Source organism: Lissotriton helveticus, chromosome 2_1 (genome assembly GCF_964261635.1).
Source record: "Lissotriton helveticus chromosome 2_1, aLisHel1.1, whole genome shotgun sequence".
NCBI classification, from domain to species: Eukaryota; Metazoa; Chordata; class Amphibia; order Caudata; family Salamandridae; genus Lissotriton; species Lissotriton helveticus.
In genome coordinates, this window is record NC_136059.1 from 2,019,634,854 (window position 1) to 2,019,661,499 (window position 26,646).

The window sequence follows — 26,646 nt, forward strand, 5'->3', positions numbered from 1 at the left end:
ACTGAATGCAAACACATATAGTAAAAAATTGTTTTTTGACAACCAGGCATACAAAAGAGAACTCTTTGCTAACACAGCAAACTAAGAAAACCAAAACTAATGACAATACAATAATCACATGAAAAAAAAGTAGGGTGCTATAAATGTTCTGGCACACAACACCAGTGTGACCTTCAGGAGTTTGAGGAATATAGTCTGTGATAAAGGATGCATTAGTATTGATCTCCTCTCGCAATGAAGTAATAGTCCTGCGATAGGTCCGTTAGTGAAAAGATCTATATAATGACAAACAGTCTTGTTACTGAAAATGCACGTAGTGGAGAAGCGTTGATGTTTCGGTCTCTGTTCTACTTAATAGTAAGACCATCCTCAGGAAAATGATTAAAGTAAATTGTTTAGAGCCCAGCTCTTTCACACTTTATCTACCAAGCCATCCTTGTTTATTAAGTCCCCAACGTGATGCGGATTCTCAAATGGGTTTCTCACGTCACCATTCATTATGCCTCAGTGGGACCTTAATTTGGTTCTCAATTTCTGAAGGGTCTCCATTTGACCGCATGAATAGCTGCCCGTCGAGGCTGTTGACAAAAGACTGTTTTCTTGATTGCCATTACTTCTGTTCGACATGTGAGCTGCAGACATTGAGTCAGCCCCACAGTGATGTCATTCTTTCCAGACAAACTAATTGTGAGGACAGACGCTTCCTTCCAATGTTTATGACCCCATGCAGGTGGGTCAGTTAATCGCTCAACTATGTTTTACCCTATACCTCATCCCATTAACGAGAAGGAGGGGGGTCCCTCATTTGAATCCTCGTAGAGCAGTCGGCTGTTAAATTGACCGGACCTGGTTATTCGATAGGGATGATGGGCAATTTCCATTGGTGACAAAAAAGGCAAGGCTGTCTGAAAGAGGACACTGTCCATGTGGATTTTACTATGCATTAAAATATTCTGGTCCCTTGTCTGGATGGGCACTCGCAAGATATTGGGTTGTTAGTTGAGGGTGGAAAATTCTACTCCAGCAACAGCCACAATCCTTGTCAGGGTGAAACACAAATTCCCTAAGTTGACCTGTGCTTAAGCATCTGGAAGCTTGGCGCAAAAGCAGTGAGGATTAACTTAGAGGCAATGTGTAAAGTAATTATGTAACAGTTAAACAGTAATAGAGTGAAAACATAACACAAGAAAAATCCCATGCTAATTTTGAAAAAGAGTACATTTTTAATAAATTATTTGACACCAAAAAAATAAAAAATCCAATCAGTGGTACCAACGTTTTGAATTTCTTAAGTTTAAACTAAAAAATAGTACCTAAAAAGAATAAAGAGCCAACCACGCATCTAATCACACGAGACCGGGGCAAAGTCGAAAGTTATGGCCAACAGTTCGTATACATGAAGTGGATTGGGGCCGGTTTCCAGACATTGGAAGAAATATTTAAGAAAAGTGTCTGAAGGTAAAGCCTGCTGTGTCAGAGGAGGAGATGCTGTTGCTGGGTAGCCACTGGACACACTTGCAGTGAAGATTTCCAAGGGCATGGGAAAAACTGCTTAGGAACTAGCATAATGGTGCCAGGGTGACCTCTGTATGGCTTCAATGATGTCACGTCTGGGGTGGAACCCTACATCCAAACGGAGCTTAGTTCCACCTTCTGGTGCAGTAATGCTGGTACAACTTATCCAGATCCAGTCTGGTGCATGGGAAGATTCAAAAGGTGGTCAATTTACAGAGTATCCACCGGAAAACGACTCCATAAGAGAAATTGTAAAAATGGTTTGTTTTGTTTACCGTTGTAAAAAAAATACTCTTTGAAGCTATGTTATTTAGCCATTATGGACCCCAATTGAACTGCTGGAGACCTTTTGTTTGTGCTTGCTTTAGTGATTTAGATTCAGGCATCTTGATATAACAGAATACGCTAAAAGCTGTGTTCCAGTAGAGTAGGAAGTAAGATCTACAGACTGTCACTCAAGTCCAGAATCCCTGGTTCTCTTATTATGCATCTATCTTGACGCAAATGATCTGAGGAAATGGCATGTAACGACCAATTCAATTCTAAATCTGGGTAGGACTGTGGACAGCGCAATAGAGTTTTATTATGCTGGGATTTCGAACGGTCTATGCACCTAATGACCGTTTCATTTATTTAGTGATAAAAACATTCAGAGAGAACTCTCAACATAACACTTATTCTAGCTGTTGTAATTCTGTGAGCATATTGCGGATATATCTGAATTTCATTTATGGCCCATGTATCTTATTTAATTAATGTGACATTATTGCTTGATTTTTTTTATTTTTTTTATTTATGGGGCCTCCCTTTGAACCAATGCAATGCACTTTTACCCTCTATTGTTTCTTACCTAGAGGATAGTTTTTCCATTGACCATAACTAGGGCCTAATGGGTTAATGAATTGCAGACTGCTTCAAGCTTTATTCTATTCACGATTTTCTTAAAAGACAATGTTTAAGGACAAAGTTGTTCGCCAAATCAAACCACCCTTTTTCTAACTAATGCCGGAGCGGAATTTCACGTTAGAAATGGGGGTCTGTAGTTGGCAATGGTTTGCACCTTTGTCCAAGTAGGAACCCTTCTTCCTAGTCCGGATTAGTGGGGATACACTCCCAAAATAACCCCTGCTGACCCTCTTGGTAGCTTGGCATGAGCAGTCGGGCTTATCTCAGTTGCAGTTTGTAAATTATTTGCACATAGCCAACAGTAATACATTGAAAACACTACAAAAGGACACCTCGCCAGTTGAGAAAAATATCCAATATTTTTATATATCCAAAACAAGACCAAAACAACAAGAACCCAACATACAGTACTTTAAAAATATGTACTTTGCAAGATATCCTTTAAAATTGCAAAAATATCTCAAACACAGTTCTTCCGAGTCGATAGCTCCATTCGGGGCTACCGCGATACTGAAAACAGAATCCAACAGTTCCGTGTGACTGCGACGGTCGGGCTGTCAGCAGACTCATAAACAGTACCTTTTCCGTTGTTGCCGACACGTTGGTGGGAACCGGTCGTGGCAACTGTTGCGGTTGCAGTGTTAAGTGGAGCGCTGCAGCGTGCGGTGCCCTCAAGGCACATGTAGGCAGCGGCTCGGTGACGGTCGTCTAGCGGTGTCAGTGAGACCAGGGCTACGATGTGGAGGGAGGCCGTTCTATTTGTGGTGCTGGCAGGTGACTGGGCAAGCGGCAGAGCTGGTTAGCGGGAGCTGGCATCGGTTAGCCCAGACTGCTGTGTGGGACGTCGCAAAACTTACAAGCGGTGCCCCCAACCACGATGCGGTCACGGGTGTTGAAGACAGCAGCCAATGACTACCTCGGCGAGACCAGGATGGCAAAGTGAAGTGAGGCGGTGCAGAGTGTAGTGCCCATGTGTCACGGTGCAAGCAGCGGCTCGTGGCAGTAGTAAGTGAGACCAGGGTTGCAGTACTAGATGTGACAGTGCCTTCAGGATACGGAGCCGGCGACGGAGTGGATGAATGAGTCTGTTGCTTTTCCCTTCTCTGTGGAATACTGAAATGATGGTTCCAGAAGTGGTACCCAGAAGTTGGTGAAGTCTTTTCAGTCCCTGAGACTTCATAACAGGAGCCAAGCTCTACTTCAAGCCCTTGGAGATACTCAGCACAAGAAAGTTCAGTCCAGTCCTTTCACTAGTTTTTAGAGCAAGGTCAGTGGTATAAATGATAGTTGTGTAGGCGCTATATGGAATTTTCACTCCAGGTTATTCACGTGAAATGGACTATTAGTTACTGGTTTATAAGGTTGGGGAGAACCACCAGCCTCCCGAAATCTCTGTGGTAAAACCAACAGAACAGAGAAAAAAGTTATACCCTAGCACACTTAATTTTCAAGAAACAAACTTTTCAGAAGTTATTCATGAACACACAAAACTAAGTGAACGGTTTATATCCAATCTTTCTTCTTTTAATCAATCTTCTTGTATTTTCGTTTTCCAAACCAACACACGGTTCGTCGCCTCTTGTAAATTAGTACATGCGACTTGTTCTCGGCTGTACGTATTCCCAGTATTAGTCTTTCATGTGGCGATTATTCCAGGCCACATGTACTCGTGTTGTGTGTGTGTGTGTATATATGTATATATATATATATATATATATATATATATATATATATATAGGGTTTACCCAAACAAAGTCACTGCGACCTGGGTTATGTAAGTACTGAGAAGGAGGGGTCCCAGCGTAAATATAACAATGAACACACAATTTACAAAAGAATTTAGAAAGACAATGAATGAATCCGCATTGTTTTTATTCACAATGGGGATAAGTTTAACGAATAAAGTAGTACAAATTATAATCGGTTGTACAGTGCCCCAAGGGGAGAGGGGGAGGTGATCAGGTGAGGATAGTGCGGTAAAGGAAATCGTCACAGTAAAATCAACCAAGTATCAGAGATGCAATTGTATGTCAATTTCAATATACAAACAAAAGACCATAGGTTCAATGCATCACTAGACATATATCATACTTCACAAATTACATTTAATGTTAAAATATTGGCGTGAAGCTGATAAACAAGGAGCAATTGTCGACGTTTCGACCCTCAGTAGTTCGCAGGGATTAGTAGTAACCTTGCTGTGGGGTCTTCATCAGTACAGGGTGCGGGGCAGGCGACCTAATCAATATATAATAAAGGATTATTTAATTATAATTGCTCAACTGGTCGTAAGACACAAAACGTTTAGTCAAATTAAAGTTGTAAGCACACAATGAGGGATAGAGCATACCAATTTAGTTGATGCTCATCTTGTAAATAAAGGCCTAATAGCGTCTCTGGAAAATTGTTCAATTCTTAAGAGAAGAAAATAAAAGAATTCATTAAGTTGATAACGACCGGTGGGTCTGGAAGTGGAGTAATAGACATGTCGTTAATAGCACCATTGCTGAGCATGGTAGTGCATCACATGGCCAGTATATGTGAATAAAATTGACTTACAATGAGGGCATTCTGGGAGCGGTGGAGGTCGAATCTGGCCCAAGGACGGTGGATATGGCAATATCTGGAACAAGATATTCAATTAGGATTTGAGGCCATGCGGGACAGTTATATTCGGCATCACTAGTGAAGTAACGCAGCTTACCCGGAAACTGAATTGCGGTTTCGCTTTGGTCCGAGGGTATTTTGAATAAGGGAAATTCAATCCACGGCATCTGTGGGGGAACACGAAAAGCGTGTCATAGATTTAGTTATAAATTACAATTACGGGCTGCCTAGGGCCGAAATCGCAGGGAGATATGACTCACCGTAAGCCGAATGAATCTGGCGTGTCGTGTTTGCAATGGCGAACCGAGCTTCCTGGTTTTACCTTAACTATGGTGACGGCGTCACGTGACCATGGACTGGGGTGTGGACATAGTAGAAAGTCCATCAGTTGTATAAGATTTTAAAATGACTGAAACATTTAATATAAATTCGACAGGGTTGGAAATGATTAGACGTAATTGTAGAATGTCTACATTTGATGTTTATCGTAAGGAACACTCAATGCGTGTTGACTCTACAGAGTAATCCCAAGCAAGGGGAGTGCGTTCCAGCGCACAGTGAAGGCCGACCAATGACACCTTGGAATGATCACAATGTTAATATTAATTGGCATGAATGCATATTCAAGAAGCATTAGAGTAACAGAAGCGATGAGAATTGATGTACTCGCTATTTGGTGGTATAATTCCGCACGGGAACAGATTAGTACAGTGCACGGTGCATACATTTGTAATCACAAAACAATTACAGACAAGGTCAAAGAAACCCTATATATCCGTATGGCGTACCTGTCGTACGATGGTAAGGCCATATATTGCCACATGACAAATGATTAATAATTAGACAAAGAATGTTAATGATAAATTGCACATGATCACTTTTTAGGGGTGTGCATGTATGGCTGAATTGCTGCAATGGCTTACCTCTCACAGGAGGGTATAGGCCAATTCTGGTCAGCGACATTAGGTCAACAGGCCTAGCAGTTTAATATTAGATGTGTGGCCTAGGAAGACCTTAAGGCAGGGTTGCTAGTTGGGAAAACGAACTATCCTGTTCATTGAGACCTTTGAGGATTGAATCGAAAAAGAGCATCCACTTCAATTCGCGTGTGTTAAGGATACTGGAAATGTTGCCCCCACGAGGTCCTAACACTGCCTTTTCTAACACAACCCATCGGAGACTTTCTGGGGGGTTTGCAGCAAGTTTGAAGTGATCTACAAGCGGTGCGCCCTGGACCTCGCACCTAATCCGGCTCATATGCTGAAGGATTCTCACTTTGGCCTTCTGTTGTGTTTGACAAATATAGATCAATTTGCATGGGCATATTATCGCATAGATAATATTGGATGTGTTGCAGTTACTGTGCGATCTGAGCTGGATTTTATGTTGATGATGCTCAAATTCCTTAGTTTGTATTGCAGTGTCGCAGGCCTTGCAGTGGCCACATCTGAAGTGGCCTACCACTGGTGGAAGGTTCCATAGTGAAGTAATAGTTGGATCATCAGGAGTTCGTAGGAAGGACCGTACTATATAGTCTTTAACACTTTTTGCGTTCTTGAAAGCGTGTAGTGGTGTGCCCATCTGGTTGACATCATCAGCGATTAATTTCCAATGTTGATTCACAATGCGTTTGATCTTGATGCTTTTTGTGGTAAATGTTGTTACGCACACAATCCGGTCTTCTTGTTGGCCAATATTAACTTTGGGCGAAAGTAATTGCTCTCGCGGATAAAACCAGGCACGCTTCCTTGCTCTTCTGACAAGTCGTCGAGGGTATCCACTTTGCTGGAGACAATTTGAAAGATCTTCAGATTCCTTGAAATAGTGGTCTTTATTTGAACGGATACGTAGGAACTGCCCGAAAGGCAAATTGTCACGAAGTGCTTGAGGATGATGGCTGTCGTATTGTAACAAAGAATTCCTTTCAGCCGGTTTGCGGTAAAGTGTGGTAAGTAGGGTACCTGAATTCTCATAAATGGTAATGTCCAGAAAATGTATGGTCTGATTGTCTGATTGAATCGTGAATTTAAGATGCGGAGATTTTTGATTAAGCCATGTGAAGAAGGAAATTAGTCTATCCGAGTCCCCGTCCCAGATTAACAGAATATCATCAATGTATCTCATCCAGAGACTGAGTCAGTCTCTGAATGGATTGAAATCATTGAGGACAGTGTCATCCTCGAAGGCTGCCATATAGAGAATAGCCACGTCTGGAGCAAAGGGGGCCCCCATTGCTACACCTGATGTCTGGAGATAGAACTGATTTTTTAATATAACATTTTTTTTTGTCATGGCTATCCTAAGAAGGGCCACAATGAATTCAGTAGGAACTGGTGCAGGAGCGGGTCTTCGTTGTAAACATCTGGTTATCACAGCTAGAGCTTCTTGTTGAGGAATACAGGTATACAGCGAGACTACATCACATGTTGCTAACACTTGATGTTGAGAGTCGAAGGGTAAATTCTCGACGATGTTTATTGTGTGCATGGTGTCACGTAAATAGGATTGGGTGGATTCAGCAAGGGGTTTTAGGAAAAAGTCAATGTATCTGCCAAGAGGCTCAAGCATGGAGCCGCAACCCGAGACGATGGGGCGTCCAGGGGGGTCTACCATGCTTTTGTCAATTTTGGGTATGGTGCAGATGGTGGCCAGTCGAGGGCTTTTTTGATTGAGATAGAGAAACTCGTTTTCAGACAGGAAACCCTGATCAAGGCCGGCTTGTGTCAATTCCAAGATTTCCAGGGCAATAGCTTTTGAAGGATCAGATCTCAGTTGTTAGTAACTTATACCGTCATTCAATTGACGAAGAATTTCAGATTCGTATTTTGACACATCCTGAACAACAATGGCACTGCCTTTATCGGCTGGTTTAATCACAACCTCGTTATTTCGGGCCAGGGATTGAAGTGCCGCCTTCTCTGTTCTACTTATATTGTACTTGGTGTATGATTTCTCTAGTAGAAGTTGTTGTACATCTCTCCAAACCACGGCCTCATAGGCCAGGATCTTGTGTGACATCGTACTGGCAGGAGGAACAAACGTGGAAGGTATTCTGAGACCCGTTAGTGAGGGATTTGAATAGGGTCCGGAGTTGCGAAAAAAGTATTTCAGCCGAATCTTACGAAAGAACTTAAATAGTTCGGTTCGTATTGTAAAGTTATCCGTTTGTTGGTGGGGACATACGATAACCCTTTGCTTAGTACTTTAAGTTCATCGTCATTCAAGTTGTGTTGAGATATGTTGACCACGGGACTGGGAGTCTGTGGGGAATTTACCACGGGTAAGTTTTGTTGCGGGTTACCGTCTCGCCATGCTGTTCCGGTTGGAAGTGCACTTGCTTCTGGGCTTGGCCGCGACCTCCATCCCAATTGCTCGTATTCTGTTGTTGGCTGCGTTGTTGGCCGCGCGGCCAGTTGTTGCCCCTGCCACTTGGTGGACGCCATGGTCCTTGTCGCTGTCCTAAAAAAGGATGGTATTGGTTTGGCTGATATCCGAAGTCTTGAAAGTTGTGAAAGTGACTTGGGCCTGCATGGTCCTGTTTGCTCTCCGAGCTGTATGATGAATCAGAAAAGGTGGTGTAATTCCGTCTTCCTCGGTAGGACCCACGTCCTCTGTTGGTGAAGCGTCCTTGGTTATCCTGACGATAATAGTCTTCTTGCAGGTAGGGGTATGTTTTTTTCTTGTCGTATAAACTTCTGTCTCGTGCTAGTTTTTCCAATTTGAGTTTCTGTGTGGTAAGATCGAAGTCCTTGAGGGAAGCTTCAAGATTACTTAGTGTCCTTGGCTCTCGCAAAGTTCGCGTCAGCCGCTATTTCCGCCTTGAGTGTTTTGATTTCTGCGGCGATCAGCTGGATCTGTTCGGCTGCGGTTTCCACACCCAACACCATCCAGTGGCGAGGGCAATTGTTGGCAACGTGACTGAATCCCGCTTTAAACTTAGGTACCTCAATGAAGATTGCTGGTTGTATTTTGATTTGTAGGCCCACTGGAATGATGTTCTCTTTAAGGTATCTTGTCAGAAGGTGACCATGCCACCTGGTACGGACCAGTTTCTTCCGCAACCGCTCTAAACGTGATATTTTGTCAAACTTGCTGCACACCCCCCAGAAAGTCTCAGATGGGTTGTGTTAGAAAAGGCAGTGTTAGGACCTCGTGGGGGCAACATTTCCAGTATCCTTAACACACGCGAATTGAAGTGGATGCTCTTTTTCGATTCAATCCTCAAAGGTCTCAATGAACAGGATAATTCGTTTTCCCAACTAGCAACCCTGCCTTAAGGTCTTCCTAGGCCACACAACTAATATTAAACTGCTAGGCCTGTTGACCTAATGTCGCTGACCAGAATTGGCCTATACCCTCCTGTGAGAGGTACGCCATTGCAGCAATTCAGCCATACATGCACACTCCTAAAAAAGTGATCATGTGCAATTTATCATTAACATTCTTTGTCTAATTATTAATCATTTGTCATGTGGCAATATATGGCCTTACCGTCGTACGACCGGTACGCCATACGGATATATATGGTTTCTTTGACCCGGTCTGTAATTGTTTTGTGATTACAAATGTATGCACCGTGCACTGTACTAATCTGTTCCCGTGCGGAATTTTACCACCAAATAGCGAGTACATCAATTCTCATCGCTTCTGTTACTCTAATGCTTCTTGAGTATGCATTCATGCCAATTAATATTAACATTGTGATCATTCCAAGGTGTCATTGGTCGGCCTTTACTGTGCGCTGGAATGCACTCCCCTTGCTTGGGATTACTCTGTAGAGTTAACACGCATTGAGTGTTCCTTATGATAAACATCAAATGTAGACATTCTACAATTACGTCTAATCATTTCCAACCCTGCCGAATTTATATTAAATGTTTCAGTCATTTTAAGATCTTATACAACTGATGGTCTTTCTACTATGTCCACACCCCAGTCCATGGTCACGTGACGCCGTCACCATAGTTACGGTAAAACCAGGAAGCTCGGTTCGCCATTGCAAACACGAGCGACACAACACGCCAGATTCATTCGGCTTACTGTGAGTCATATCTCCCTGCGATTTCGGCCCTAGGCAGCCCGTAATTGTAATTTATAACTAAATCTATGACACGCTTTTCGTGTTCCCCCACAGATGCCGTGGATTGAATTTCCCTTATTCAAAATACCCTCGGACCAAAGCGAAACCGCAATTCAGTTTCCGGGTAAGCTGCGTTACTTCACTAGTGATGCCGACTATAACTGTCCCGCATGGCCTCAAATCCTAATTGAATATCTTGTTCCAGATATTGCCATATCCACCGTCCTTGGGCCAGATTCGACCTCCACCGCTCCCAGAATGCCCTCATTGTAAGTCAATTTTATTCACATATACTGGCCATGTGATGCACTACCATGCTCAGCAATGGTGCTATTAACGACATGTCTATTCCTCCACTTCCAGACCCACCGGTCGTTATCAACTTAATGAATTCTTTTATTTTATTTATTCTCTTTTAAGAATTAAACAATTTTCCTGAGACGCTATTCCAGGCCTTTATTTACAAGATGAGCATCAACTAAATTGGTATGCGCTATCCCTCATTGTGTGCTTATAACTTTAATTTAACGAAACGTGTTGTGTCTTACTACCAGTTAAGCAATTATAATTAAATAATCCTTTAATATATATTGATTAGGTTGCCTGCCCCGCACCCTGTCCTGATGAAGACCCCACAGCAAGGTTACTACTAATCCCTGCGAACTACTGAGGGTCGAAACGTCGACAATTACTGCTTGTTTATCAGCTTCACGCCAATATTTTAACATTAAATGTAATTTGTGGAGTATGATATATGTCTAGTGATGCATTGAACCTATGGTCTTTTGTTTTGTATATTGAAATTGACATACAATTGCATCTCTGATACTTGGTTGATTTTACTGTCACGATTCCCTTTACCGCACTATCCTCACCTCATCACCTCCCCCTCTCCCCTTGGGGCACTGTACAACCGATTTATAATTTGTACTACTTTATTCGTTAAACTTATCCCCATTGCGAATAAAAACAATGCGGATTGATTCATTGTCTTTCTAAATTCTTTTGTAAATTGTGTGTTCATTGTTATATTTACGCTGGGACCCCACATGTACTCGTGGCATGAGGTGAGCTTCCAAAATTTCTTATCCAAAACAGTATTTGCAAGTGATGAGCAGGTCCGCCGTTAGCCAGTCCCTAGAATCTTTTGCACGCAACCTGGCGCCTATCTCGCGTCCTCCGTCTCCACGCCGGTAGCTACTGAGTGGCTGTCTACAGTGAATGCTCATTCCCCAGCCCCTGCCACTCCAAGGCCAGACAGTCAAGCCGCAAAACCAGCAGAGGCACACAGGATGGCTAAGCAAGAAAATACCTACTTTCTAAAAGTGGTATTTTCAAAAACAGAATGTAAAAATCATTGTTACTAAAAGATGCATCTTTACATTCTGAGTTCAGGCATACTAACCTTTATCTTCCTATCTCGTCCCAATGGGAAGATAGGCTCATAAGATGTTATAAGTAACTCCCATTCTATCCTATGGGACAGATAGCCTTGCAGTGGTGAAAAAACGAAATGCAGTGTCATTCACCACCAGGACATGTCACATAACCCAGTACATGTCCTACTTTTACCATACACAGCACCCTGCCCACATGGGTACCTTGGGCCTACCTTACAGATGAGTTACGTGTAAGAAATTGGAAGATTAGGGCCTGGCAAGTGGGTGCACTTGCCAGGTCAACATGGCAGTTAGAAACTGCGCGCAGACACTGCAGTGGCAGGTCTGAGACCCCTTTTTAGGGCTGCTTGGGTGGGTGGCACAATCAGTGCTGCAGGCCCACTAGCAACATTTGATTTAGAGGCCCTGGCACTCTCAATGCACTTTACGAAGGACTTATTAGTAAACCAAATTTGCCAATGATGGAAACACCAATCCATAACATATTTACAACAGGAGCACTTGCACTTTAACACTTACCAGCAGTGAAAAAGTGTGCAGAGACATAAAACCAGAAAAAACAGAGTCAAAACCGGGAGGTCAAAAAGCAAAAAGCCTGGGGAAACACGCTAACGGATGCCTGATCTTACAACGCGTAATTAAGTTGCTTGTCCTGCCTTCTTCGGTCCTCCTGACCATTCCTTCATTCCATTCCATGGAAGAGGGGCGATCTTATTAGTTGAATGCCAGGAAGGGCCTCAGTCAATATATCCACAGAGCTCAGCCATTTAGTGTAGATGATTCATTTTGGTAGGCAATTGAAGATCTTAACTTGTGGAAGACGATCGGAAGTGTAGAAATGAAATACAAGTTGCTGACATTTCTTAAGTGAGGGCACAGCTCTAGTAATATTGTCTCACAAAATGCCGGCAAGAGAAGAATTTTATTTGGTTGTGGCCCTGAATGTCCTCGGCCTTTGTAGGGGCGTGGAAAAATAGACAGCTGATGTCAGGGATGCAAACCCAGTCCTCCTGCTTAGTAGTGCCAGGTGTCGCCAATGACACAACATTGCTTTACTTAAAAAATCTCTGGAGCAAGTCTGTGGCCTCAGGTTTATAAGTTGGTTCGAGGCATGTGGGCTGCTAAATTCATATCTATAGCATAGATCGCCGCCTAGTGTTGATTGCACGTTGTTGTCCTGGAAGAGTCTTCGAAGTATCACGAGATAGGTGCTCCTCCCCTGGACTACAGTGCGCATGGGCATCGACTCCATCCCCAGATTGTTTTTTTCCGCCATTGGGTTCGGATGTGATTTCGACATCTCCTGTTCGGAATCGATATAAAAAACTTTTTCAAGGCCAAAAGGCCTTCTTTTACCCCGTCGGTATTGTTCGCGTTCGGTCTCGTGTATAATCCAACTCGTCGAGTCGGATATCTGAGGAGTCGGGTGACTCTTCGGTCATCGAGGCCCTGTCGACGCAGCAAGACTTCGACGGCATGGAACGGAGTCCGTTCAAGCACTGCCCCGTGTGTGGCTCTAAGTACCCACACATCGACCTACACCCTGTGTGCTACAAGTGCCTGTCGCCGGACCACGACGAGGCCAACTGTATGGCCTGTTCGAGATTTAGATCGAAGAAGACGATCAAGCTTCGGCGCGTGGCGCGCCTCGAGGCCCAGCGGTCGGCCCTGGCGCCGGAAGACATCTTCGAAAACCCTGAAGCAGACGAGCAAGAGCTTCAACTGCAAATTTCACCTACATCGGCGGAGGTCGAGCACGACTACGGAGCAGACGTCGAAGGCCATGACCTAGAGGAAAACGTCGATGAGGTAGGGGACGACGAAGAAGCATATGGGGCCATGGAAGATAGCTCGGAGGAAGAGCTATGCCCCGTTCGTACTCTTACAAAGGCTCAGGTCACGGGATTGCCACACGGCCTTACCCAAGACCTTACACCTCTATCCACGGCCCCGCCTTCCGGCCCGGCTACGGACACCTCAGCGGAGCCGCCATTAACGAAACCGAAACTAAAAACATCGGTGTCGACGAAAACAAAGATGGACGACACGCCATCGAAACCGAAGACGTCTGCTCCACCATCGACGCCGTCGTCTTCGGAGGCCTCAAAGTCTAAAAAGGCTATCGACCAAGCAAAGGTGCCGAAAGTGGTCAAGGAACCAAGCTCGAAGAAGGTCGTCCAGCAGGTGTCGAGCAAGGTGGTCGAGTCGACGTCAAAGAAGACTGTCGAGCCTATAACGGGCAAGGCTACCGATCCAAAAGGCAAAAGGGCCGTCGAGACAAAGTCGGCAGAGGGCACCGAGCCGAAGTCTGGAGTCCCGACGCAATGGGCAAAGGCGGCCGATCCGAAGCTGTCGGCGTCGACGCCTGCGACCGTGGAAGGTGATCGTAGCGCATTAGTCGAAGACACGCCTGCGCCTCAAGCGGCCAAACAGAAGTCATCGACGCTCGGGTGTTCCCCTGGAGGTGGACCGAGGTCATCGGTCGGGTCGACGAAACCATCCGCTTCCTTTACGAAGCAGGTCTCGGACTCCCTCAAGCGGATACGGGACAAGGAGTCGGCGTCTGAGCCGAAAACGCCTTCAGCACCTAAGCCGATGGCCCCACCGAAGAAGACTTTGATGCCGATCCTCTACACTCTACCGCCTAAGGTGGCGCCGAAGGCCTTTGCACCACCATTGGGGCCCAAGGACTCTGCAGTGTCGACGCAAACTCGCCCGAGTGGAGGTTTAGGTCATCGACAACCTTTATTAGAGGAGCAGTCGGCGCATATCATCGACGCCGACACAGGAAAACTCACGCTCTACAAGAGGAAGATTACATCGCAGCCTCTGGAGTCGTTTGTAATTCCTCTGAAGCGAAAAAGACCAGCACCAGAGACACCAGTGCTGGTGGAACACATTCTTCCACAACCTAGGAGGAGTGCAACACCTTCACCCACTTGCTCAGATGGAGATGAGGGTGAGCAAGATGAGGAGTATAATTTCCCTGAAAACAGACCCTGATGAGCAACAGGACTCGTGGATGGACACTGGTGATCAAGGCGACCAGCAGGCTGTCCATGACCCTCAGGTCTATAGTGTGAAAACGTCTCCCACTGAGGACTCTGCGGCATTTAATGCCTTGATTTGAAAGGGCAGCTACAAACCATAAAGTGGAAATGCATGCTGACCCTGTGGAAGTTGACTTTCTATTTGACACTTTCTCTGCTGCAGAAAAAACTGTGAAAACTCTTCCTATGCTAAAAGGGGTCCTTCAGCATGCCACAGACATTTTCAAGGAACCCACGAGAGCAAGGGTTGTCAACCCCAGAATAGAGAAGAAATACAGACCCGCACCTGGCGACCCAACTTACATTCGGGGCCAGTTGCCTTTAGACTCTTTAGTGGTCTCCAATGCCCGCAAGAGGGCGAATTCTCAAACAACGGGTGAAGCTCATCCCCCGGACAAAGAGTCAAAAGTGCTGGAGGCATCGGGGAAGAGGGTGGCAGCTCAGGCAGCCAACATATGGCACATCTCAAACACGCAAGCTCTGTTGGCCAGATACGATAGGGCACACTATGACACCCTAGAGCAACTGTTGCAACACCTTCCAGATCAGTTTAAAGAGGGAGCTGAGATGCTTATACAGGAGGGCAAGCTCATCTCCAACGCTGCAATAAAATGTGCGCTAGACGTTGCGGACACGGCAGCAAGAGCGATCAACACTAGTGTGATGTTGAGGCGTCAAGCATGGCTCCGCATCTCAGGATTCAAGCCAGAGATACAGACCACTATCCTCAACCAGCCCGTTAATCCAGACCGGTTATTTGGCCCAGAGGTTGACACCACCCTCGAAAAAATAAAAAAAGATACTGAGACAGCCAAATCCATGGGTGCTCTCCAGTCTCAGCAATTCAGAGGGAACACTTTTCGTCGCTCAGGCAATCGAGGTGTTAACAGAGGACACTTGCCACAGCAGACGCCATTCAATAAAGGTGAGGCGCAATCCTCGTACCCCAAGCAGGGTAGAGGAGGTTACCGGGGAAACAGCACCAAAGGCAGAGGCAACAACAGCTCCCGTTCCTCTGCCACCAACAAACAGTGACTCCCTGTCACTGCCCCCCGACCATCCAACACCTGTCGGGGGGAGACTCCAACAGTTCCTGCCAGTCTGGAAGTCCATCACCACAGACAGGTGGGTAAGGAAACTTATCCAGTACGGCTATTGTTTGGAGTTAACGTCCACTCCACCCAACCTACCCCCAAGACACCGTCCTATGTCAGCAGAGCACTTGCACTTATTGCAGCAGGAGGTTCTTGTGATGCTGCAAAAAGGCGCAATAGAGCTCGTGCCAGTGGAGGAAGAAGGCCCAGGGTGTATTCCCTGTACTTCTTAATCCCAAAGAAGGACGGCTCGCTCAGACCCATTCTGGACCTCAGGCCTCTGAACCAGTACATTCTTTCAGAACACTTCCACATGTTAACACTGCAGCAGGTTCTTTCCTTGCTAAACCAGGGAGACTTCCTCGCAACCTTGGACCTCAAGGATGCTTACTTTCACATACCACTCCATCCATCCCACAGAAAATATCTCGGGTTCACCATCCAAAACCGGCATTACCAATTCAAAGTCCTACCCTTTGGAGTGACCACTGCCCCCAGAGTGTTCACGAAATGTCTGGCGACAGTGGCAGCGCATCTCAGGAGGCAGAGCATACATGTCTACCCTTACCTAGACGACTGGCTCGTTCAGGCCAGGTCGGCACAACAGTGCGCCGCAGACATGTCCCACACCATTCACCTCCTTCACAGTCTGGGGTTTTCGCTAAACTATCCAAAGTCGCACCTTCAGCTAGCCCATGTGCGGCAGTATTTGGGCGCGACAATAAATACTCTGGCTGCCACAGCTCAGCCGAACCCAGCAAGGATCGACAACATCCAGTTGCTAATCCAGAGGTTCAGACCGCAACACTCACTCCCAGCGAGAGTGTTCATGCAGTTGATAGGCATGATGGCCTCCTGCATCTTCATAGTCCCGCACGCACGGTTGCATATGCGTCCGCTCCAGGAATGTTTGGCGCACCAGTGGACTCAGGCTCAAGGACAGTTGAAAGACCTAGTGTTGGTGACCGGTCGGGCATACACCTCTCTGCATTGGTGGAATCCACACAACCTTTGCAAGGGCCGACCGTTCCAAGAGCCTGTGCCACAAATTATCATGACGACGGACGCATCTCTCCAGGGGTGGGGAGGTCATGTGCTCCACTACACGGTGCAGGGACTATGGTCGACGCAGCAAAAGAAGATGCACATCAACTACCTAGAACTGATGGCGATCTTCATGGCACTAAAGTCCTTCAAAGTACATCTGTGCAACAAGGTCGTGTTGATCCGGACGGACAACATGACGGCCATGTACTACATCCAAAAGCAGGGAGGTACACACTCTCCACAGTTGTCTCATCTGGCTCAGAGCATGTGGAAGTGGGCCATTCAGAGGAACATCTTCCTCATGGCGGAACACCTCCCGGGCAAGGACAATCAGATGGCGGATCTGCTCAGCAGGTACAGCCAACAGATGCACGAGTGGGAGCTACATCCATCAGTACTCCGCCCGTACTTCCAGCAGTGGGGTCATCCTGAGATAGACCTGTTTGCCACAAGGGAAAACGCAAAATGCCAAAGCTTTGCCGCCAGGTTCCCTCACCCACAATTCTATATGGATGAACTGGTCAGGCAGATTTGCGTACGCTTTTCCCCCAGCACCTCTCATTCCGCTGGTGGCAAGAAAGCTAAAGCAACACTCGATGACGCTCATCCTGGTTGCTCCAACGTGGGCACGCCAACCATGGTACACCACGTTTCTAGAACTCTCCGTGGTACCGCATCAAAGGCTGCGCCTCACACCCAGGCTCTTGACGCAGAACCATGGCGACATTCAGCATCCAGATCCGCAACAGCTCAATCTGGCGATCTGGCTCCTGAGGTCTTAGAGTTTGGCTACCTTAATTTGCCTCCTGAATGCATGGACATCATCCGGGAGGCAAGAAAGCCCACTACCAGAGCCTGCTATGCAGCGAAATGGAAGCGGTTTGTTATTTATTGTACTGAACACAATATCAACCCGCTAGATGCATCCATTCCTAACATCATCTGCTATTTGTTACATCTTTACAAATGCAATCTAGCGTATGCTTCCATACGGATACACTTATCCGCCATAGCGGCTTATCTTCAAAACAGGCAGCATCTCTCTGTTTTCAGGGTGCCTGCCATTAAAGCCTTCCTGGAAGGGCTGAAACGGGTCATCCCTCCCAGGACCCCACCAGCTCCTGTATGGAATCTCAATGTGGTCCTCACCAGATTGATGGGCCCACCTTTTGAGCCTCTACATTCATGTGTGATTCAATTCTTGACATGGAAAGTGGCTTTTCTCATTGCCATCACGTCTCTACGACGTGTTAGTGAGCTACAGGCGCTCACGATACAAGAGCCATTTATACAAATTCATTCAAACAGGGTGGTGCTCCGCACTAACCCCAAGTTTCTTCCTAAGGTAATGTCGCAGTTTCATGTCAATCAAACAATTGAACTGCCCACATTCTTTCCAAACCCAGAAACAGTAGCAGAAAGAATGCTCCATACACTGGACGTCAAAAGGGCGTTAATGTACTACATTGACAGAACGAAAGATTTCAGAAAGATACAACAGCTCTTTGGTGCCTTCTCAGCCCAGCACAAAGGCAACCCCATTTCCAAAGCAGGAATTGCCAGGTGGATCGTTAAGTGTATTCAAATTTGCTATCAGAAAGCTAAGCGCACTTTAACGGTCCCCCCCAGAGCGCACTCCACACGCAAGTTGGGGGCCTCCATGGCATTCCTAGGTAACATTCCTTTGGAAGACATTTGTAGAGCAGCCACATGGTCTACACCACATACGTTTACAAAACATTACTGTGTAGATGTGCATTCCAAACAGCAGGCAACTGTAGGACAGGCTGTTCTTAAAACACTTTTTCAGACTTCTGCAGCTGGCACGGGCGGCCGCCGTTAATGGAGGTACTGCTATGTATTCTATGCTATAGATATGAATTTAGCAGCCCACATGCCTCGAACTGAATATGCTACTTACCAGTATGCATCTGTTCTTGGCATGTAGGGCTGCTAACATTCATATCGCCCGCCCTCCTCCCTGGCGCCCGTAGCGGCTGCAGACTTTTCTTGCATTCAATCATTAGCATGGACATTGCTTACACTATTACACTCCATCTTTGCCACAATGGCTAAAAACAATCTGGGGATGGAGTCGATGCCCATGCGCACTGTAGTCCAGGGGAGGAGCCACCTATCTCGTGATACTTCGAAGACTCTTCCAGGACAACAACGTGCAATCATCCGGACCCAACACTAGGCGGCAATCTATGCAATAGATATGAATGTTAGCAGCCGTACATGCCAAGAACAGATGCATACTGGTAAGTAGCATATTCAATCTGCTGGAGCTCTCATATCGACCGGAAGAAATGTTACCAAAGGTAACTAACTTGTTCTATAATGTTACTTCAAGAAAACAGGTTTGAGTTGGAGATTGTCTGACTCTAGTAACGTCATTAATTTACTCAATCTGTAGGCATACTGGCAATTTGACGACTTTAAAGTGGATGTTCTGGTCCTTACATCCCGTTCTTCACTATGGATTTAATAGCTTGTAAATGCTAAAGGTTTTTTTTTTCTCCAAATTAAAAAAAAAAAAACGATTTGTGTTGAGGGACTAGTAAATATGTAGATGTGGTCTGACCATTTACAAGTTACAGAGTGAAATCGCTGCATGCTGGCATTTAATATTGTAGTCTGTGGAGGAAAGGTAGTGGGGCTATGCTGACACCTTACTGCTAAAAATGGGGTATTTGTATCGTAGAACGCGAGAGAATAATTTAAAGTTTGGATTAATGTCAATTACCTTCTTAGCACAGCATCTCTTCGAGTGGACAGTTTTCTGCACACTGATGTTTCGAAACGTCATCTTTCTTAACTCCTTCTGCGCTGATGACGAGCTCAGCTCGTCATGAGGTTTACCTGCCGTGCGCTCATGACGAGCTGAGCTCGTCATGAACCGCGGGTTTTAAAAACTTCAGCACGCAGCGGGAAAACCCGCCGCACGCATGTGGTTAAGCAGCAATGGAGATTTTATTCATAAGGTTTTCAGTCAGTCAGTTTTACCTTTTAACTATCATTTTAGATTACTTGGGTTAGAGACTTATGAGCTGAGCAATCCCACTTTTGAGACCTGCAGTACCACTCTGTCCTCAGACGCTCATTTGTATACGACATTGGCCGTTAGTCAACAACTGTGCAATCTTTTAACATGCTTGAGGCTAAATGACTTGCCTTTAATGACCAATTGATGTAATTGGGCTCGGTTGAGCATTGCATTTGGCCTTGTGACAAGATTTCTATGGAAATCAACATACATTATTTATTTAAAGCAAAAACAACAGGTGATGGACAGAATGCAGAACAATGTCATACATTCACCCCAGTACAGAGATCTGGGCCTAAATCCATTGTTTTTTTGCTCACCATGCCTTTCCAGTTTGAACCCAGCTATATGCAAATCAGTCTTGACCCTGTGCCCCATGAGAACAGTCCAGCACGAACTGCCAAGCCTGGTCCTCCCTGGACTGGAAACAAGCATCCAAGGACCGGTTTCGGGCTTTCAGCCCTCATCAGCCTGGATAGCTTGATTCCAGTGGCATGGAGAGCACGGGACTCACGTCTGAGCATATAGCCAGTGTCTGACCCAGGGTGGTGTGGAGTGCAAAAAAACGATGGATTTAGGCCCAGATCCTGGTACTGGGGTGAATATATGTCATTGTTCTACATTCTGTCCATCAACTGTGTTTTTTGCAATTTTCACCCCGAGTGGGATGGGTATGCTCAGATGTGAGTCCCAGGCTCTCCACACCACTGGAGTCAAGCTATCCAGGCTGATGAAGGCTGATAGCCAGAAACCGGTCCTTGGATGCTTGATTCCGGTCTGGGAAAGACATGGCTTGGTAATTCGGACTGGACTGTTCCCATGAGGCACAGGGTCAGAGCTGATTTGCATATAGCCAGTGTCTAACCCAGGGTGGTGTGGAGTGCAAAAAAACGATGGATTTAGGCCCAGATCCTTGTACTGGGGTGAATGTATGACCTTGTTCTACATTCTGTCCATCAATTGTGTTTTTTGTTATTTATTTATTTGCCAGCATTACAGCGAGCTGAGCAGAATTTACATTAACCTTATTTTGAAGGCCCAAAATGCTTGTGTTTGTTTTTGTACATTCATCAGAGGTCAAAAGCATTGTTGTTCAAAATAGTTTAATTCTACCACCAAGAAATGACAAAAGTGGAGGTACGCTCCCTTTTAGTACTGTTTTGCAACTTTAAAGTTCCACAGATTAATGTCACTTCAGCATAATTGTCATGGGTATGGCCTTTATGATGAAGTGTTATTGTTTTGAGATAAAGTTCCCCCTTCTGTACATAAGTATATTACGAGGCAGAAGGCTGAGGGACTTTTTGGTCCCGGAACTCCAAGGCGACTTGCAGTAGCCGCCTTCATCCCACATAATATGTAGGCTTTTGTAACTGCTGGGGCCATAATATTGCAGCAGATAGTCTCTTCTATTTCGCCCCAGGGAACACAGGACTCCGGTCTTGGCAACCATTTCTCTGGCTACCAGTAGGCAGGCAATTGATGTTCATCCCTACAGAACCTTTCACAGAAAAGGACTTCTACACGTACAGATAAAATAAAAGCACTACAGACAAAACAGGACCATACTTTCTAGGCTTGCTTCTCGGATCGTATTCTTGGTCAAAGTGGCCAAAATCTGGAATTCCTTAACGGCTACATTTTGAGGCATTGAGGAAAATATAAGGTTCAGAAAAGGGGTGAAAATTCGGTTGTTTCAAAGAGAACTATGTCAGTCTTTGACTGCGGAATAAAACAAAGTATCAACAAACCTCGATCTATACAGAGTTATGTGGCAGTGCCAAATGGTAAACGATGTAGAACAGATGGATAATAACGAAATTCCAATGATGATGTGTCCAGACACACACCACCTCCACATAACCGATGGAATATGGCATGCTAGGATACCTGCAACTTGCATCACATTACCAAATTTGCTTGTCACTTGAAATCACTGTCACGATTGGAGAGAAAAAGGTTCTAAACCTTCTTGCCTAGCTATAGACCAATAATGTTATAAAAGCATGTCTGCCACTCATTCAGATACATGATTACATGCTCATGGATGCCTATCCACTTCTGGTTCCGAATAATGCTTTAGCACAGCAGTAGTGTAGCTGATTGTAATTACAGGCAGCATATTGATCATCTGCAATACCACATTTCCCATACTATCATCTAGGACTCCCTAAAAACTGATATGTGGGGTTTAATTATTAACTATACCTAATATTAGAGGAAAAAAGACAGATAAGGATAGCAGTATTAGAAATTAGACATGCAGCGGGTTTGCAGCAGTCACATAACTAAGCAGAAGAACTCCTGACTATTAGTTATTTGGAGGTTTCAGTTGCTTTATGGCATACTCAGTGTATGTTAACCCATTCCATGCTGCCGTCGGCCAATGGCCGACGCGGCCCCGCCCTTTTTTTTAAACGATCGCGGAAGCAGCCAACGGGTAAAGAAAGAATTGGGCACATGAATGTTGTGAGAGTATAGGATGTATATTGGCATGGGGAACAAAAGAATGGCTGAAAAATCATGTCTATTAAGTGACAAGTGTGATTTAGTGAAAGATATCCGAGTCATATTTATTTCACTCTTATTATGAGAAGCGGTATATAAAAACTCATTAAGGAGCTTCAACATAGTATAGATGCCAACTGTTTGAATTCAATCAATAAAAACCTCAAGCATGCTACCACCAACAAGCTGGATAAACCCTTTACCATTGATGAGATCTATAGTGGCATCAAACAATTGACCAGCAGAAGGGCCACAGTAGAGGACTCTCAACCTGCCCCTGCCTTAAGCGCCAGGATACCCTCATGCTGTACAAATCTGTAGATCTTAACCTAACATACAATATATGTGCAGAGTACTGGTTGCAGTATTACATAAAGTATTCACCAGCATTGATATTGGAATGACAGTCCCAGAATCCTAGAAAACAACAAATCTATTGGTCTTTATCTAAAGAGGTTAACTAGCTGAAGATTGCTTTAATGAATGGCGATGCAAAGACCTTTTCTAAAATTCTGGCAACTCAATTAGCCACAGCTATAGATCAGTTGGTACCCCGATGTGATACTACTGAACATATTAACACTGCTACTACTTTATTTGATTTTGTTCAAATTGAACAGAAATAGGTGGCCATGATTCTTTTAGATGTTGGAAAGGCATTTGATCGGGTTTCTTGATTCTACCTGATGTCAGTAATGCAAGAGAGGGCTTGGCATGCATTGAATCATGGTAGCACACTATAGGGTGGGGAAGGACATCAGCGAGGCAACATATTCAGGGTTGAAGATTAATTCATTATGAGACTTCATACAGGCAATCCCTTGTAATGATGCACAATTGTCATAGGTGACATACTAGTCTGATTTGTCTGGTAAAGATGACCATTTCCTTTTTTTTTTTTTTTTTTTTTTTGTTCAATTCCATTGCCAGTTTTCAATGATTTTTTCAAGAAATTTGAGTCTGCAATCAATTGTTTTATATGGGCCTATAAGAAGAGCAGACCGGCAATCATATTTCTTAAATTTCCTTTGGAAAAGAGGGTTTAGCTCTACCTTATCTTCTGTTTTACTCTTGGGCATTTATGGGGGCAGAAGCATATCATCACTAGTATCATCTTCTACATGAGTTTTATCTCGCTAGATATATAATTTCTGTTTGGTTAATCAAATCGGTAGATGCTTTGTGAGATCAGCTATCTACATTTGGAAGCCTTGACGGAAGCTGCTAGGTATTACCCCAATCACGGTATACAACCCTTTATGGGATAATACATCTCTCCCGAAATCTGTGAAGACCATTGCTGTAAAATGTGGGCCGCTAGGAGATTAAGGTCACAGGCAATTTGTGTAATAATGTTATTTTTTTTTACTCTTACCAAGAGTTGCTAAATAAGTATGGATTTCCTCTGAGAGAGTTTTTTAAAGTATCTTTTTAGATCTGGACATATTTAAATCACACTTAACCTAGTCAACTTAACGCAGAGTTTATCCCAGTATTCTACATATGTTGTGAAAGGTATGCAGAAATTGTGATTCGAAAAAAATACACAGTATTTTGAACACATTGAACACTTGCATCACGCTGGAGCAGTGATATGGATAGCTTAACCACTAAAGAAGACAATTTAAGTTCCATTCATCAGGATCATAAGGTGCCTAAAACGACAAACTTCATCATTTCAAAATAATCAAATAATCAATAACTATGTTACACTCCTTCACAGTTATTTAAATGGAAAGGAAGGGTTGATTCTAACAGCACAAGGTGTGAACTAGAGGGTGTTAGAGATCTACACATGTTCTCAGACTGTCAACAACTGAAGCTCTTGTGAGAATATTCCTAATAAGATGGTTCAAAATATGTGATCGTAAGTAATAATTAATACTCAAACTGTGATGTGGGATTTACATGTACAGGCAGCAGAAGTCTCCAGGGCTATGTGTTGTAATTGTTGTCGCTTGATTATGTATCACTAAATGACCCACCACTTTCAGATGGTGGCGGAATACGTTTCCATATATTTATGAACTAGAGAATAACATTATTCCTGCAAAAGTTATCAAAGGACACTCGCCGTTTAAAAGAAAGTCTGGAGACCTGTGCATGCTTGTTATCTACACCAAGTCAATATTGGAGGTTGATTTATCACTTAAACTACCTGGAGATACCTTTGAAATGGTTTGAGGCGTATAGCAACTTAATTTGTTTAATTGAAAAGCTGAATTATCTCAATATATTTTTTAACTAGCCTGATTTATTTATAGATCTGCGTCTTCAGGCTGATTTTTTTCCTCAAACCAATAAAAATGATTTTTTTAAATAACTCGAGTTTGGTTACTTTTTTTTTTTAATATATTAAATCAGAATGCAAATCTGGATTGCTCAGATTTGCGTTCTGTTTTAATATATTTAAAAATGTCCGTGACGTCTACAGGCAGAAAAGTGCTTTAGAGGATATTTAACATAACATTGTATTAACTGAAGTAAAGAACAGTCCATGAAGGTGAACGGCATTATTTCTGTTATGCATTTAAATTGCATTAATTCTGCTATGTTAATCTAAACTGAGCTGTGTTTACTCATGCCTCTTTTATGTAAAGCTGCTATTGCCACTGTTTGACATATGATAATGTAATTTTATTTTGAAAATGTGAAATTATTTTGCAGCTATTTTTGATACCTTAGAAGTTCTTTACCCAAACGTTATTTCAGACTTCTTTCGCAATTAACATATTTTACCACAAGGTCGTTTGTTTTCCCTTTCCGCTTGTGTTATGTGTAATTCTTTAATTTCTATCTCTCAGGTGGCTGAAAACAGATGCAAAAAAGTTTGCACTTCCAAATCTGACCTGAGAACAAATGACTTCAGCATTGTTGGGAGCTTACCTCGTGATTTTGAATTGTCAAACTATGACTGTTACGGAAAACCCATTGAGGTACTCAATGGATTGGGGAAGTCCCAAGCAAAGAATGGCAAGAAGCCACCTCCTGCCAAGCCAGTCATTCCGTCAGAAGCCAAGCGGATTGATCTTTATGCGAGAGCTCTCTTTCCATTCACATTCTTGTTCTTTAATGTTATATACTGGTCTGTATATTTATGATAACGTGGTCTGCTTCCTTAAATGTAAAATAAGTTATATAAATAGACGTATACTATTTCATGAACCTGCCTCTCTACTCCCCTCATCCACAACCCCTCCCCCCCCCCCCCCCCCGGTTAAAATATCTGAAATGTTCAAAGCAATATATTGCGTTCTAGATGCCTTGGGATTGTTAGGAATTATGGCATCTTTATTTTGAATGATAGCATGACACTGCAAAGTACTGTGCTCTAGCCAACTGATGTTGTATATAAATGTACAGCGAACATCCTGCTAAAGGAATATATGATTCATCCGGCAAAACATGTAATTATAAAACCCAGAAGTCTCTCCTCCATTGTTTGATATGCAAAGGTTGGCATTGTTTCTGCAGCGAAACTCATGTGCACGCTGAGTGTCATTAAAGTTCAATATCCTTTGACCATACATGTAGTACTTAAAAGCTCTTTCCTTTCAGGGAACAACACACTTTGTCCTTGTATTAACTTAGTGGCACCATTGCTGAACGATCTGCCTTGTACAGTATTCATATTATTTCAACTTTGTAGGTGGAGACGATATATTAACAGATAATGTTTGTGAAAAAATAAATATCTATAAATAAACTACTTTTTTGTAAAAACAAACTGTATGCAGTACATGAATAACATTACAATTAACTGAATAAAGGACGTTGAGTTAAGGTATGTACATTTACATATTATTTTAGACAATAAAGGGAATTTTGTACAACATGCTGTCGTTCTGGCCCGTGGAGGAAAAGGGACGTCCAGCCTGCTCGTGCCTTACTGTTTGTTTTACTTCAGTACAATTCAGTGATCAGGCAGCCCTGCTTTATAAGCTTCAACTCTTTTGCTTCCTGTTTAAAAATAGAAGGGGATCAGTGTTGCTAGAGGAAGGGGTTAAAAATGCATGAAAACTAGAACATAATAGATACATTTTCAATTTTCAAAATCATTCTCTAATGCACACAGTTTGAATTGTAACTACAATTAAGGCAACTAATATGGCAGCAACAGGTACCAACAGCTTGAATAATAAATATAATTTTAACAGGATTGCTTTTATTATTCTACTGCAATCCTCAACTCGTTTTGCAACTTCTAATCTCTAATCAAATTCTAGCAGATTACGAAATAAGACCTATTTCGTGTTCGAGATGGAACACTCTTGAATACCTGTTTGAAAAGTCAACTTCTTTATTCAATAAAATAGCAAGGTCTGCTATTCATGAATCACAAGGTGAGCTGCACTGATAAGCCAGCGAGGGAAGGCTAAGGGCCTCTCAT

General features: G+C 43.8%; 1 protein-coding gene across 3 annotated transcripts in view; it reads left to right on the plus strand.

Moving 5' to 3' along the window:
* Positions 1 to 26,036, plus strand: part of GLRB (glycine receptor beta) — a 268,016-nt gene extending 241,980 nt beyond the window's left edge. For 2 of the 3 annotated variants that reach the window (XM_078676982.1, XM_078676983.1), the window contains exon 10: positions 25,061 to 25,449. In XM_078676982.1, coding sequence (XP_078533108.1) covers positions 25,061 to 25,357 — 297 coding nt within the window. In that variant the 3' untranslated portion in view covers positions 25,358 to 25,449. Of the gene's footprint in view, positions 1 to 25,060 lie in introns of all 3 variants that reach the window. The other variant, XR_013607195.1, reaches the window with a different exon arrangement.
* The last annotated feature ends 610 nt before the right edge of the window (positions 26,037 to 26,646 follow it).